Below are 17,787 nucleotides of genomic sequence, written 5' to 3'. Positions count from 1 at the left end.
AACTTTCAAATGTGATAATATTACTTTATAGAAATAAAGTTTACACATTCCAATAAACTCTACTTGAACTTGTTGACGATGTTGGACATTTATTAAAAATATTGGAGAAGTATAAAAAAAGGTAAAACTATAACATAGATATACGGTAAAAATATAAAAACTTTTTATGTTAGTAACTTATACTACAACTTATTTTTAACGTGAAGCTTGTAATTTTTACTGTAAATTATTTTATATATACGTTAAATCCAATGGAAGAACATTCTTTTTTTTTTTTGATTTATAAAAATTTTATATATAATTTGACTTGCAGCAAGTGCATTTTACCCAGTGCCGCATTGAACATTTGTGTGCCCTTAGGCAATTCATATTTTTGGCCCTACAAAATTATTTTTTACTTACATTTTTAACATTACTATCCAAAAATTAAAATAAACAGCTTTAATAATCACCAACTATTATTAATAAAAAAAAATTACGTTTATTACATTTTTTTATTTGCAAGAAAAATTAATTAATTATTATATTATTTCTATTTCTTCAAAATAATTTTATTATCATTACTGCATATAACACCTACAATTTAATAAATATTATATTTCAGAATGACTTTTGTCCCCTAAATTTGTAAATAAAATACGAGTATTATTAAATAAATAAAAATATTGTTTTCCGTTTTCACAAGGCCCCTTAAATGAGTGAGGCCCTAAGGCGGTCGCTTACTTCATCTAATGAGTAATTCGGCACTGATTTCTCCTAAAACATCATACGGTGTTTATTGTTTATTACCATGCGGAATTCTAGGTTTAGAAATTGAAAAGTTATTCAATAGATCCGTACCAACAGCCTCGTTTTTTGGGCACAAGTAAGTCATGCGTTGCTTTAGTGCGGTGTATAATTTTTATGAGATTCGATAAATATCGACAGTAAACGACAATAATTACTGTTACGTGTATTTATCAAGCCTGGGCAATAACAAGTTAATAAGTTAAAAGTTATAAGTTATAGGTTTAACTTATTAACTTAACTTATTTTATTACTGATAAATTAACTTAACTTATTAACTTTACTCAGTTCCTTACAAATTAACTTGAAATTAACGTATTATTTTTTCATTTACCTCAATTAATTTAATTTTTATTTCAAGACCAGAAAAATGTTTTTGTAATATACCGCATTCGATAAAAAGTTCATGAGATTTAGAAAAATATAAAAATAAAAATTTCGAAGAATTTTTAGATGAGACCATTATATTAATCTTGGTATTAACTATTAATAGGGGTCCTACCGGTATCGGAAAAAGTACTCAACCGTCTTCAGACTATTGAGTAAAAATAGCCACCCATGAATTACATTACCATTGTCATGAAAAGTATCCATAAAACTATATTAGAAAAATAGGTACATATTATCATTAACTAAATAATTCTTAATAATAATTGTACTCTATTATTATAATTATTCCATAATCTATGATATTATTAAATATTATTGAATAAGAGAAGACATTTAATAGCTGGTCAACATTTTGAGACGACTCTTTTATTGAGATTCAATAGGTATTTTGATTAACCTGTCCATTTTATTGTTTTATTTGTTTGGATTTTAATAAAATTAAATAATATTATCATTTTATTATATATTTATTTTAATGTTTTCTACCAGCTGTATACATCTATTTCCTGTATAATTTTATAGTAACACTTTCAGCTGCAGTAATTATTTTTAGTTTTCATACTGTTATTGAACATTAAAAAGAATACTTTATTTTTAAATTATATTTATCATATGTGATTTGTATGAATAATGAATAAAAAAAACAATACCTAAATTACCATAAATTTGTCATTTGAGTGCTTAAAGACAATCCCAATAAAGAAATATATATTTTTCTACTCTAATAAGATTTTTCTGCGTTTTCATTATCGTTAATGTTAAATAAAATCTGTTGTAAAAGGAGTTGGTAAATTGGGTCCTAAATAACCTTTTCTCGGTAAGTTGGGTACCGGGAAAATAAAGGCAGTAGGTAAGTTGGGTTCCGGGAAAAGTAGTATGTAAGTTGAATCTCGGGGAAAAGACGCTGCAATTCGTTTGCGCACATTCAACATTTTTTACCTGAAAATCGACGACCCGTTTGCGCAGGACGAAATCGGTCATTTACCTGGAAATAAATGACACGTAAAGTTTCAGTAGGTATGGACTATGGATTTGCACGGTACAGTGGTGACTAGTGTGTTGACGACGTAAACTTTAATATGATGTAAAAATTTCTAATATTTTTGAAACTCGGTGAGGAAAACAATGTTTTAATATTGATAATTATAAATTTAGTGAATACCGTGTTTTAATGAGTGGATGTTCAAATTTTAGATGCATTAAGAAAAAATGTCCTGCAAAGGTTATTGTTAATAACTCAAACAAAATAATAAAAGTAACCAACTCTTATAATCATGAGGAATATAATAATCAACGATAATAAGCAAACGAGTTCTGACACTAGGGATTTTCGTCACAGGTATCCAAAATATATGTGCACAATCGAGTTGTGCATTTTTTGTGCAAAGGAGTTGTAAAAAAGTCAAATGTGCGCAAACGAGTTGTAGCCGGGAAAAAAAGGTAGTAGGTTAAGTTCAAGGTAAACAATTTTTTTTTAAATATCTAATAAATTTTATTAGAAGTCCATTTTAATATTATTGTGTTTTTTATTACATTTTCGGTAAAAACTTAAAAGATACGAATTTAACACACTCAAATCGACGTACAGTACGCAATGCACGCTACGAAAAATATAGTGAAAATGCTCAGATTTTGTACACTCGTGTCTGTGTGTAATCATAAAAACTATCATCGATATTGGTGTTAACTGATAAGTAACACACGATATACAACTCACTAATGTACGTATATGCCTATATACGTATCTTAATTAGACGTAATCAAAGTTACGACGTTACGAAGTTATTTGATCATAATGGAATCGATAACCGATAGAAACAGTGTGAATTGTCATTTGTAAAACGACTACGGCGAGGTAGTATAGTTAGTAATTGGTACTCAATTTACCTACCACTTTTTTTCACGGGACCCAACTTACCTAATATATTTTTTTTCCAGGACTCAATTTACCTATTAATTGAAGTTAAATTAACGATATCTTTTAACTTAGTTTTTAACTTAATTGATGTAATTCTCATGTATGTTAACTTAATTGAACATGAACTCGATTAACTTAACTTAGTTAAAAAAATATTATTAACTTGCCCAGTCATGGTATTTACTAATAATATAGTACTAGTAGCTAGCTCCACTAGCTTGCTGAGACTACGAATGATTACACGTATTGTGATCGCGATTTGTAATGTCCTGAATAAACAGTGGAAATACAATTTTCGCTTTAGGACGGGGATTATTAAATTATTAAATGTTAACGATGGGCCTATATACTGAATTGTACTACAGATCAAACGAGAAATTCGTCGAAACATCGAAATGACGATGAAGCCAATTTGTATTGTTTTATTACGAACCAAAAACAATAAGACGGTGACGACGTGAAAGATAATTATTATCATCGTTGAAAACGGTTTGTTTTTTGGACAACTCGCGGGATTCGGCGCGTACACGTAACTTTTTTGGCGGGAAGTAAGATACCGAGGACATCGAAGAAAAAGGGATTTCCTAATCGGCCGTCACGGGCCAACGTTGTTTTAGTCGACCAACGTTATAAATTATAATTAGCGCGCGGCCGTCAATGGACGGGCTCGTCACGATTCGCATCGCGTATCGCAACATCGCTTTGGCAGGCTGCGGAGAGACGCGAACGAGTTAATAATAATACCGCGTTTGCGAAACCGCCGACCCGCGCGTCGATGTCCCAGATGTTTTCTGCTACCGTTTTTCTGCCAGCACCGTCGGCATTGACATTAGAATATTTATTTTTTTTCCCTTACATTTCTATTTAGGTTGGAATTTTCGACAGTTTTTTCGTACTCGACCTGAACCACATCGAAACCGTCCACCGGTAGTTCACCGTCGTGTGCCGATCGAACGACAGCCGCCGTCCCGAGTACGTTCGTCAGTCCCGTCGGTTTCTCGTTCGTTTCCCCATCACCGGTACTCGTCTCCCGTTCGCAGTCACTTCCATTCACTCGATTCAACTCGCTCCGTCGGCCATCATGCGGTCGTCCCAGACAATCGTGCAGTCACCCGTGGTGTTCCCGGCCCCGGACTTTAGGTCCACGTCAACGATGGCTGCGGCCATCTCCGAAGGTATGCGCCACGTCCACGCGTTTTCTCATCACGTTGTATTGTTGACGATGATTACAGTCCACCGTACCGTTGTCTGAAACGTGTAACCTTAAGCAGCGGCGGAACTAGGGCGTGGAAGGCGGGAATTCATCCCTGGGCGAAACGTTTTAGAGGGTGTAATTTTTGTAATTATTAACAACTAATTTGATATTTTTAACTTTGTTAAATACTGTTATTAGATTAAAACTCAATAGGTATGATTGTACATTAATTATTAGAAAAAAATTCTCGAGAAGAGTTTTTGATTATTGGTCTATGATAGAGCGTAATTTTAACATTTTCCCCGGGCATAAAAAATTCCTAGTTCCACCTTTGACCCTAAGGCCTTTTTCATGCAGTCTATTTCTTTGACGGCAATATAGGCGGACATCGGGGGAGGAAGACCTCCCCAAATATTTTAATAGTCTCCCCAAAATCGAAACTTTATTAGAAATGTTATTCGTTGTTTTTATAATTATCTGTTCGTTTTTTTTTAAAAATCGTGAAATAAGAAATAATAAAAAACTATTTACAATAGCATTAACAATACCAATTATAAAGTTTGGCTACTTGCGAACAAAGTTTCAGTGCAATGAAAAAAAATAAAAACTTGGCTAAGGACATTGTTGGTTCAATATAGGTTCAGCGATTTTTCAATACTATATATTAAAAAGATATATCGAAAAATATAAAAAGCGATGATATTTTGAATATTATTGCTGATACAAATAGATATCTGTCATTAAAATAAAATATTAATTATTTTTAAATATACGTTATTTAGTGTTTTTTAATACAATTTAAACATATCTATATTTTTAATGGTAATAAATTTTACTTGTGCATGGGAAGGGAGTGTGGATGCGAAGCCCCTGCGGGTTATTTTACATTGAATTAATATAGCTCCCCCTCAAAAATTCAACCAAATGTCCGTCTATGGACGGCAATGGAAACGGATCGCATAAAAACAGAAGACGGACTAGATAACAAACATGGACTTTTTATACTAGTTATTCGCACTATCCATTTCAACGGACGAATAACCCGACGGCTTGTTATTAGATGACTTGACGGATTGCCTTGATATTTTTCCGTTGTTAGAACGTTTTTAAAACGGACCGTTTATCAAGACTATATCAATAGATATAGCCTTTCGCACTTTCCGATTTCGTATCTTTAATCCGGTATCTGTTTTAAGTTTTGTTTATTAATTACAATTATTGTTTAAGTTTAGTTGTCAATTCGTATACTGATTGGAATTGGATGATATCTAGTTGTAAATAATAAAAGTAATAAAAGTCCATGTTGCCGTTAATTAAACGGACTGTGCGAAAATATTGTCCGTTTTCTATTTTTCGTTTCCGTTACCGTTAAAGAAACGAACCGTGTGAAAGAGGCCTAAGGGTGCGTGACGTAAAAAAAATTTAAAATTCGGGGTGACCGTGGAGAGATTTGAAATTTTATTTTTACGCTGTTAAACCCCCGAAGTATGTATGCATATAAGTTTTTTAACTTATCGTTGTAGCGATAAATGATTTTTATGAATGGAACCACTTTTTTTTTTTTTATTCTTTTTCTTTTTTTTCGTAATTCTTACAATATAAGATGATAAGTCCTGACAATAATATTGTCAGTAATAGAATTAACAAAAGAAAAAAAAAAAATGCTTAATGAAATTGTTTAAAGGTCACTTATTTGAAGCACCGATAAACGGTCAAAGAAAATGTTTTATTTATTAATTTTTTTTCCGTAAGCTGCTTTAAGTAACTATATTTTGATGACGACTATGTGTACATAACACGTGAGAAAAATATATTCAACAAATATTGTATGTCCGTGTCAAAAGGTACGTGAATGAAAAAATCGTCGGGATATTCCGTTCCGCCTGATTGACGAATCGGTGTACTTAAACAAAACTTACGAAATCATATTCATACATCAGGTATTAATATAATTCCGTTCAGTTTTTCACGACACCAAAATTAGACTACTACTTTAATTCCTGGCAATCACCTTTTAACTGACCTCTAAACGTACTTACGTAATTCATTTGAACATACTTACGTTATGTGCCAAATTAATTATTCCGATGCGAAATGCGAGAAATTATTCTTATATTTCTTACCATACGTGTTAATGACAAAGTCGTAAATATTATATCTATTATACAATATATTCGTTTGGTTGGGCATACTTGTTAATTTATCGTTTGTACTTACAACTATAGTGTTGCACAACTGGCCGTCTTGAAATGTGCAAAAAAAAAATGTTTATTAAATAACATGGTTCTACAGTTCTTAATAAAACGTATTTATCGCGATATTTTTCATTTGTAAGGATATGATTGAAAACTGCTAATCAATTATTTTTTGTAAAAAATTAATAGGATTATTTTGTTTTTGACAATAGTTGGCTGCTATTTTATTATTATTTATTAGTTTATATTTGGTAGGAAAAATATGGGATTGTAATCAGCGTATGCATAAGCTGGATTTCGTTTAGCTTATCATTTTGCCCGGCTGTGCATGAACGCACTAATAATAGTATTTTAAAACAACTATCGAGTAAACCATATTATCATCATCTCTATTCAAGTTAGATTTATAGTGGGCATAAATATATTTTTAATCATATTTTTAACTATGAAGAGTTAATATTATACATTGATTTCCTTAAATTTTCTTAAACAATAGATTTAATCCGGAAATCAGAAAAAATAAATATTTTTTAAGAAAACTAACATCTATTACTATTCAATGCGATGAAATATAATATTATTTTTTTTTAAATAAATAATGTATTTATATACTAAAAAATGTTACAACAAAAAATTAATTCTTACGTAATATTTTAATGCATATTAAAATAAGTTCTTTGAATTCTTTGAATGAAAGATGGACGTGATTAAAATTATATGCGATCAAAAGTTATATTATGGAAGTTCGTCATATTGTCTACATTATTTGAAACTTAAAGATTATATTAGTGTATATTAATCAGCATTAATTAATTTTAGTTAATGTACATTTTTATGATTTTACTGAATTCATAATCAATTTCAAATTTTTTTATTTCTGACCTGTACAAAACACACATGTACATGATATTTAAAATCGATCTAAAAATTATTGATATTAGTGAAATCATAGGTTTTGACCACGGTGAACTTATAAACGAACAGAACAATTATCTGATCTATACAATTTGTACGAAGTTTATTTAATTATAGAACTCTTCATATATAAGTACTGAATATCAGCCTAATGACAATATTTTGTCAATATGGAACTACAGTTTTTTTTTATCTTCAGCTGAAGCAAAAATAATTTATCATGATATGAACAAGTCATAGGAATAAATTATATAACTCCATACAACTATAAAATACTTTGTATTTTTCTTTTAAAATTTTTTAATATAATGTTACATTATATAAATAATAATATATTTATATAAATATTAATTAATAATAAATAAATACATTATAGTTATTAATATAATTTTTTTCAACATAAATAAAAAAATCGAATATTAACAATATTGGGACGTGTATTTATTTTGCTCGAACAGAAATATCTTCAGATTCTTTTTTTTTTTAAAAAAAAAAAATAACCTTACAAAATAAATAGAACATGTGTATAATATATTTGTACGAATCGTGTACATTGTATTGGTTTCCAATCGATTATTCATTACAACAACCGTGAATAAATCTATGAATGTATTATTTGGAATACACGTGTACAAAGAGCGTAAAGAATGATTTTATGAATATTCACTATGCAAAACAAAATGATTTTTAGATTACATTGAACAATACAACAAACACGACGTCCACTTGCACAACATTTTAGCGAAATTATCTTTGTAGAATATTATGATCAGGGTTCGGGACTTAAAGCATTTGCATACTTTTGTTATTTAATGTAAAATGTAGCGGTTTACGAAATACATTTACCTGTCGATATCAAATATAAAATTTGAATGTGTATATTTTTATATATTTCATAGGCTTTAGAGGAAAGTGCTTATTTGTACTTTTTTTGTGCTTATTTTGCATATTTTTACAAATTATTCAAATTTCAACCAATCAAAAAAATAAGATATCAATGCAATCGAATGTACCTTCTCACTGACAATATTGATAATATTATATACGCATTTATCTACATTCGATTGAAAACTGAGTTAATAAAAAGTTCCAAACGGACCATCGTGGATTTACCGTTCCATAAATTTTTTAATTCAATGGCTAGATTTAATGACGTATAGGGAAAACATAATTGTTGATGGACCGTTTTTATATTTTCGATTGCAGAAGTATCGATAAAACCTTCGAAAGCCTTCGATAAAATCAAAAAACACCCACTCGCTATGAAAATGTACAGAAAACGGAACATCCATAATTCGTACAAATATCTTCCGCGTACAACCACTATTGAGATATAGGCTCCAATTGAATATTTTCCAAGGAGTATACTTTATAAACTACCCTTATCAGCTTCAACATAATGCTCACAATACATGTTTATGTTCTATTTTTTATAACATTTGTTCAAAGTAATAATAATATGATTTAATTTTTAATCGTAAATATATCTTAACTTGAAACCCTTTAAAATGCATAAAATATGTTTATCGTGTTATTATACCTACAATAATACTACAAAGTATAAAGTAATAATTTTTTATTAAGTCTTATCAATTATCGAACAAAAAAAGAGAACGTCTCTGATCAAGAATTTCTAGTATTTGCATACTCGTATTTGGTAAGCTTATGAAAAGCTATGGTTAATATTTATACGAGTATATTTATTTGTATAATATTATTTTGATTATTATGTAAGAATTCCTAAAATTATTTGGCGATCGTTTTTATGTCATTTATTTTTTGTAATAAGTTTCCCGGATGAATTGTAATCTTAAGAAAATTCAATCTTTAAATGTATTACTTCTGAATATAACGAGTTAAATAATAGTAGAAGTGAACAATAATAGAACTAATATAATACAAATTCTTTTATTTATATTTTTCGCCTCATTATTGTTTCATGCGGCAATGACAATAATATGGGTTTACCGACTTCTGAGTACAGACGTAATAATAATGTATAAAAATATCTAAAACTATTCACATTGCACAACTGTTACGAAGAAAATTATGCTCCAAAACTATAACTTATAGTATATAGCTTTAAGTAGTGGGCAAGTATTTTCTTTTCTATCTCTAGCCTCTGTGCAGTATGGACTATATTAAAACGGGTCATCCTAGCGTCTGTACTGTTTTGCAAACATTGCAAATACAAATTAAAAGTAAGTAAAATTAAAATAAATGGGTAATTTAAATTATAACAAATTTATATACAATTAAATTATTTAATATTTATTGAAATTCATTTTACAATATTATTAATGTTATTAGGTTTGTACCTAACTACGTTGTTGCGCATAATACCTAATTTACATAATTAAATCTTACTCGGAGTTTTACAAATTTTTTCTTTACATCGATTAGATTTTATGTATGTAAAGTCTGTTTTTATTAGTCAATTGCGATGTACGCTTCTTATGTATGTTGTTTTAATAGAATAACGCTATATATACATTTTAAATTTAAATTAAAAAAAATAATTATTCAAGTAAAAATTTGTAAATACAATTTTTTTTTTTATATAGTTCCCCGAGTTAAAAGCTTTAAATCCCAAGCCCTAGTTATCCGTCAATTATATAGTATTTAAGAGATGGTAGTATTAAAAGATGATATAAAATATGCTTATTTAAAGAGTAAAAAATTACTTATCCTCTCAAAAAAAAAAGAATAAAAAAAGACCTATAGTTTAAGTTAAAACCGATACTTATGTTTATTATTTATAAGAACCGAAACTAAAATTTATTTTTTTCTGACCGGAACGGAAACCGAAACCGATAAAATCGTAAAGGTTCCAATCACTGGTTAGTAAATCAGTTTTAAATTTCATAATAAATATTCGTATAAGTCTAAAAATACTATTCCCTAATAAACTGTTTAAAATATCGAAATTTATTTTTGAATACGTGTTTTTCATCTGTTAAAAATTTGTCAAAGTAGAAAAATTATTTTTCTCATTAAATTAATCCATATTGAAATATTATTAATTCGACTCGATGCAAGACGATCAAAGATCGTGATGACACAATAACGGAATATTATGTTTGGCAAATCAATGGGTATCTCAATTTAGAAAAATAATTATCTATGATGTATATTTATTGAGTTGTCATTCGATCGAACTCCTAGATTAAGCCTGAAAACTATATCAATAAAGTTGATCGACCCTGTTAAAAATAGTCAGAACTCAGTAAGGGGAACATGATATATACTATCCACATGGCCAACGATGTTGACAGTTTTATTTTATTTTTATTTTTAAATATTTTTTTATTTGACCGTGAACTGACACGTGGTTTCGATCGTGTTCATTCAAAATGTTTTAAAATAACAAATTTTTCACGACACCGACTACAAAAAAAATTAGAAAAAAAAACCGTTTAGTAGCACTTGTAATAATTAATTACACGTAGTCACGAATTATGCGGTGTAGGACCTGAAAAAAAAAAAACGAATCCTTAAAAACCAACATTATTTCATTTGTGCAGACAGTTGTGCGTTCGGATCAACGAAATACTTTTTGCTGTGCGGCCTCGGCGGTTTCTTGTCGTGCGGTATAACTCACACGATGGTCACTCCTCTGGACTTAGTCAAATGCCGTCTGCAAGTCGACCAGGCCAAGTACAAGAACGTCGTTCACGGTTTCAAAGTAAGGGCAGCCGCTAGACCACCGGAAAAATCGTTTCTGACAGTGGTGGTGGTGGCGAGAAATTGAGGGATTGATTTTTGTACACTTATTTTTTGAGATGTCGTCTGTACACTGGGTCATAAATAGACAGATGTGGTTTGCAATACTAAATCTGAAAAAATTTCAATTTACTAAATGAGGGTTGCTCTTTAAGATCCTGAAATTTGTTTTGCGATTCATTAAAAATTACATTTTTTATAACATTGTAAAAGAGTGACGAAATTGCAAAAAAAATGCATTTTCGAAATTCGGTTGTGTCATAAAATATCCGGTGTACAGACGAAGGGTTACATCTCACACACCAGACGTGATATATTGGACATTGTTGTAAAAATGTTTATATTGTATGTTCGCGCGCAGTTAACGTTGAAAGAAGACGGTTTCAAGGGCTTGGCCAAAGGATGGGCACCGACGTTCTGGGGATATGCCGCCCAAGTAAGTCGAAAACAACGCGTGACCGCGCGTATCCAGCCGCGTTAATCGCAACGGCTTGTTCCAGGGCATGTGCAAGTTTGGGCTGTACGAAGTGTTCAAAGTTCATTACGCGAACGCGATTGGCGAGGAAAACGCGTACGTGTATAGGACGGGACTGTATCTGGCTGCGTCCGCGACTGCTGAATTCTTCGCCGACGTAGCTCTCAGCCCGATGGAAGCGGCCAAAGTGAGTTGGCGCAAATAACCCGGCTAAACAACTTGAATAACCAGGGTTTTTTTATATACATTTTTTTTTATTGATTGAAAAGAAAAAATATACATAAATTAATATGAAGAACATTTTCGATTAGCTATCTCCTTAAAGAAAAACTTGTATTGGAGATAGAGAATTATTAAATTATATAATATAATTATTGAGGAAAAAAAAAACAAAAAAATTAATTACATTAAATTAAAATATTAAAGATTTAAAGTAAGATTCTAAATACACATACAACTAAATAAACAAATATTAATGTAATATTTTTAATCCATTGTATATGATAAAAAGAAAACTATAAGAATAACATTATATTCAAACATACACGAATAAAACAAATATAGATTAAAATTATTTACATAACTTTAAATATAAAAATACATTTTTTTAAGGTAAATTGCACAATAACCATTCTTATATATATTTTTTTTTGATTTTCGGTTTTGTAGTATAGCAATTTCTGTTTCATATCATAATCCAAATGAAAAATCCAATCTAAGGGGTGATACGTTTTTTTTTTTTTTTTGAGAGTACAGAATGTCATTATGGACCAAAACACGGACTTCTAATATAAAACAAATAATTATCTTTTAATCTATTAAGTACCTGCACAGATAAAAATAAATAAATCGAAATCGAATTGTTTTAAATATTTTTTTAATCATTTATTAAAATTAATCCATTAAAATTATATATATTGCTAATTATGACTATATTAATAAAAAACAATATCAATCCCTTAATGCAACTAAGTATACAATATTTTTTGTTATCCCATCTTTCGTCAACACAAACAAACTGGATGGTTCGAGAGAACGCCACGTATTATTGTCCGTGTGAAAAACATGATGTGCTTAAATCTAAGCCACAGACAGACATCGTTTGGCCTTGAGACTTATTGATAGTCATTGTAAATACCAATCTAATTGGAAATTGAAGGCGTTTAAATTGTATTGGCACATCAAGTTATCAAATCTCCTGGTGACAAATGTTATATCTTGAGATTCAATTCGTTGACGTCCACATTTTTCGCTGCTAAAATTACTCTTTCTGTCAGCCACTCATGATTTGTGTATTGTCTGTGTATTTTGGAAAATATTTGGTCAATGAGAGCAACTTGCGAATCAATGATTGTGCAGAAATCGGTGGGTAATTTTATTCATCCCGTTTCATCTGTAGTAACTTTCCCATCACCAATATCTAACAATTGTTTTGAGAATCTTCCGCACGCAGCTTATTTTGATTGAATCGCAAGTATCGTAATCGTCTGCTCTCTATCTTTACTTATATGTCGACCATGAATTGTTGACAAAGCTCATGATATCGTAGAATAACGTTGTTCTGATCGCGTCTAATTATGAATCGATATGCATAATAATCCTTCGAACTAACATTCTTGTTTGATTTGGCATCTGTTGTGGGATCTTGTTGTTTAATATTTATGCAATACACGTTATTTAATACCAAAAATAAAATTAATAGTTTTTAATAGTTTTTTAATAATTCATTTTCAATTGCGCAGTTATCGACCGGGTCAACAATTATTAAATTACGATTTATTAAACAATAGCACTTTTCCAAAATTGTTTTTCGTAAAAATCTTTTACTGGCAATTACGAACAATTAAAAAAATTTTAAGCCAAATCGGTTCAGCCGCTCTCAACTGATGAAATGTTACATAATACATTTTTGGCCCATTTTATATATATATATATAGAGAAAAATAATTATATTAGTAATAATAACAAAGAACTATTCAATTGGTATTGGATAACAAACCAGTGTACATATCTTCTTTGTATTCTTCAAATAATACCCATGCAGTAGAAAGAGAAATAAAAGATGAGAAGGGAGTACTACCACGATTCCATATACCACGAATATTTGTAAGACAAAGTCACAGTTCATTTCCATAGATAGATCGATAGGTGTATACACACGTTGTTATATACTTATTAAATTTTGGGGATTAAAATATTTATTGTTTATCTGATTGCATTATTGCTCCGCCATGTATATTGTAATATAAATAGTATTTTATCGAACAATTTATTGAAGTGAGTGGTGATGTCTACGGGATAGCAGATAGTACTTTAGACTTTAGTAGTGCAGTAGCCAGGGGATTTATATCAGTATCATATTTCATAATATTGTGTTATTTGATTTCCATGTTTTATTGGAACAAATATTTTATTTTTAAAACAATCACCAACTATCGATAAGCTATTCTTCTGAACAAGTAATAGTAAACACATCAATGATAAATGATAATAGGTACTGAAATAAACACTATTTTTGATAATATTATATTATATATCACGAATTATATAGATTAGCGAATAGTGATTACTGTATAAAACAAATGTAATAATAATGAACAATTATGTCTACTGTCTAGCACTAGTATGGAAAATTTTTGGAAATCTGAAAAATATCTTTACAATCATGAATAATTGATTTAATCATCTAGATGAGTGATTCCTTTATCTCGGATAATTTTTTCAATAATTTTTAACGGTTCATTTTTTATTATCTAGATAAAATAAAAATAACAAACATTTTTATCTAGATAATCCCAACACTGCATATTGCGTGAGTTATAATTATATTTTAATACTGATCGTAACTAAAATTACCACGCACAATTTAGGAATTTAATCTAATAAAGTTTTCAATTATTTTAAGGAAGTATAGACTCAACGTTGCCCAAGGATTTCAAAGCCTTCTGTGCTTTGGAGCCCCGGGCCATTGCCCCACTTTGCCCAGGCTACCCCGCTGGTTACGGGTAACAGTATACGTTTGACTTCGATGAAACTCATCTCGATGAACGGTTTAAATGTATTAATGTACAATGTATAACACAATATTGCACTATGTACACCATATTTAAAAAAATTTTATAATATTACAATAACACAATATATTAATTCATTGTAAAATAATCGCTTTTTTATGTGCGTAGGTAATCATTTTCATTTTTTTTTTTTAAAGTAAACACATACATTCGTCCCTAAACCTCATTTTCATAGTTATTTCACTTTTTAAGTGATATATCAACTTAGACTTGTTTAATATAACAAATGTTTAAATTTGAAAAATTATACAATAACATATTATTTAAATAATTCAGTTAAACTGAAAACTTTCAATCGAAAATAGAGGGTTTCATGCTTGCCGCGAAGATTGAATACTGATCAATTATTTCAAACAAAAAAATTTTGAAAAAACTGTTTTTAAGTCGAGATGGGAAACTCAACACTTGTAGATCATCTCGTTCATGTTTTCTTAATGAATGAATTATTTCTTCAAATTATAAACTTTGTGTGAAAAAATGACCTAAACTTTAAGTACTTGTGAAAGTTCCGTCACGACTTATTATGCAATAAATATAAACTATTTGAAAAAGTTTGTAGAAACTCTTCTTAAAGCATTTAAGTGTTGGTCATACGTAAAAAGAGAAAAGATTTTACCTCGTAAGTTAGGTTAAAAATGTCTACACTTCTACTTTTCGTTTTATTAGGCTTGTAGGATACTATATACATACATGTATGTATATATATATATATATATATATATGATGTACAAAAGAAAAAGTTTTTTTATTTTAATTTTTTACTTTACTCGTTTGTATTTTTTCCTTGACAACCCCTTTTGAAATGTGTTTATTTCACACCATGAGAAAAATAACACGTGCTGCGTTGTATCAATGGTGTGTTCACGCACTGCTACATTTGTTTTTTAACATGATTATAAATACCTATACATACAAAAGCGCGTGTGTTTGTGCATTACATTTTTAATTCTTCTTATATTTATATATATAGGTTCGTATCCAGACCCAACCGGGTTTCGCTAATACCTTGAGAGAAGCTATACCAAAAATTCACCAATCTGAAGGATTCAACGGATTTTACAAAAGCTTAGTGCCGCTGTGGATGAGACAAATCCCATATACGATGATGAAATTCGCGTGCTTTGAGAAGACCATTGAATTGCTGTACAAGTACGAAATTATTTTTATTGATCAGGTGTACCGTAGTTGCACATTTTACAGAATGAATACTGTTAATATGTATAGTATGAAGACTTATAATATCATTCTTTATTGGTTTTACAAACATGCACACAAAAAAGGGCACCGTTTACCTGGTATTGTGATCTTTGATTGAAACCATCGACTGCTTGTTCATATGGTCAAATGGTATAATCTCACGGAAATAATTTTGTTATATTTTATTTATTGTTATTATCATCGTTTGGCAAGTGTAATCAAGTTATATGGTGGACTCACAATACAAATTATGACTTACGTTGTTATATTTTTAGAAATGTAAAATTTAAATTATTCCATGTATTGATTTTAAATTAATTAAAAAAAATCACTAATTAAATGAATAAAATATTAAAATAAAAATTCGTATTTAAAATGTAAAAAAATATTTGGATCGATGTAGTGAAACAGAACAATATACTAAAGTATACTTGCAAAAATATGCATTTGACTCAAAAAAAGTAAGGAATATTTTTTATTGGGTACAAATAATTTATGCTTATTTATTTATATCTTAAATTATTAACTGTAATATTCATTTTATAATTATTTCATAATTCTGAGCATAAGCAATTTACAAAAAATAAGAGCTTTATATTCTATTGAAAGAGAATAAAAACTGTGATCGAATACAAGGCATATTATCATAACAGTTAAGAATTTAGTAAATTAACAGTATAAATATCACTAATATAACCTATTATTAAACATATCTTTATTTTTAAAAATGGAAATTAAAAGTGATTAAAGGCTATGCATAGAAGCTTAGTATCGTATTTAGAATCCACGTTTCATATACCCGTCAGGTTTACGATTTGACTTTAAAATACTGTAGTTAATTTGAAAATCGTATTATACGTAGAGATATTCTTTGACCGATAACATTACTTTTATACTTTCGGCCACAAGTTTTTTTCTCATTGAAATTCAACCGAAAATATTTGTACTTAGGTACGTTGTGCCCAAGCCTAGGATCGAATGCTCTAAGGGCGAACAGTTGATAGTGACATTCGGCGCTGGTTACATTGCTGGTGTATTCTGTGCCGTTGTATCACATCCTGCTGACACGTTAGTGTCCAAATTGAACCAAGCCAAGGGTGCATCTATCGGAGACATCATTAAAAAAATTGGATTAATGGGTAAGTACTTTAATCCTAATGTAATTTATAAACAACGCATGTTTACAGTGTGAATTTACTTTTTTTTTTTTAAATAAATCACATAAAAAACATAAAAAAAAAAACATTGAAATAAACAACAATCTACTAGTTATTAAAACCATTTGTATTTATGTAATTTATTTGATTACCGCGAACAATGCTTCTAAAATTAGTGAAAACAACTTAAAAAATTATAATGATACTTATGATTGGAAATCATAAACGTTACATTTTACTGTGTAGGTTTGTGGCAAGGATTGGGACCTAGGATTGTAATGGTCGGTACTTTGACGGCGGCTCAATGGTTTATCTATGACGGAGTTAAGGTTGCCTTCAGGTTACCCAGACCACCACCACCGGAAATGCCCGAATCTCTCAAGAAGAAGTTAGCCGCACAATAATTACGAAAACCAATATTATTATTATTATAGAAAATTTTAAAATATTTTAAACAAGAATAAATAAAATTTGTATGAACATAGTTTTTTTTATTTATTTTTTTATTAGCTTTTTGTTAATAAAATTATAGCTCGACAATTATTAGGTGGTAACAATTACATTAAATCGAGAAAGAATACAAAAAAATACAATATTACATGGATTAGATTCTAAAGCCAGCTTCCAGTATAAAGACTATTATTAAGTTAATGACAATTTCAGATTTAGAATTGAGAATAGAATATAGGTTAGAGGAGATATTAAGAGATTTTAAGGATTTAAACAAAGTAGTGCGTTTTATGTACAGAGAAGGACAGCCGA

General features: G+C 29.4%; 1 protein-coding gene across 1 annotated transcript; it reads left to right on the top strand.

Annotated features, from left to right (window-relative positions):
• Nucleotides 1-4,175: 4,175 nt before the first annotated feature.
• Nucleotides 4,176-17,509, top strand: LOC112679865 (phosphate carrier protein, mitochondrial-like). The gene is made up of 7 exons (XM_025549798.1): nucleotides 4,176-4,269; nucleotides 10,924-11,084; nucleotides 11,484-11,558; nucleotides 11,623-11,784; nucleotides 15,642-15,820; nucleotides 16,820-17,007; nucleotides 17,272-17,509. The coding sequence occupies exons 1-7, from the start codon at nucleotides 4,176-4,178 to the stop codon at nucleotides 17,427-17,429; spliced, it is 1,017 nt and encodes a 338-aa protein (XP_025405583.1). The 3' UTR covers nucleotides 17,430-17,509.
• The last annotated feature ends 278 nt before the right edge of the window (nucleotides 17,510-17,787 follow it).

Source organism: Sipha flava, unplaced genomic scaffold (assembly GCF_003268045.1).
Source record: "Sipha flava isolate LNK unplaced genomic scaffold, YSA_version1 169_pilon_pilon, whole genome shotgun sequence".
Taxonomy (NCBI): Eukaryota; Metazoa; Arthropoda; class Insecta; order Hemiptera; family Aphididae; genus Sipha; species Sipha flava.
The sequence above is the reverse complement of the archived record's forward strand: the minus strand, read 5'-3'. Positions and strand labels throughout refer to the sequence as shown.

Coding starts and splice junctions, on each gene's coding strand:
- LOC112679865 (XM_025549798.1), top strand. CDS start 4,176: ATGCGGTCGTCCCAGACAATCGTGCAGTCACCCGTGGTGTTCCCGGCC. Junction 4,270..10,923: donor GGCTGCGGCCATCTCCGAAG/GTATGCGCCACG, acceptor TCATTTGTGCAG/ACAGTTGTGCGTTCGGATCA. Junction 11,559..11,622: donor TCTGGGGATATGCCGCCCAA/GTAAGTCGAAAA, acceptor GGCTTGTTCCAG/GGCATGTGCAAGTTTGGGCT.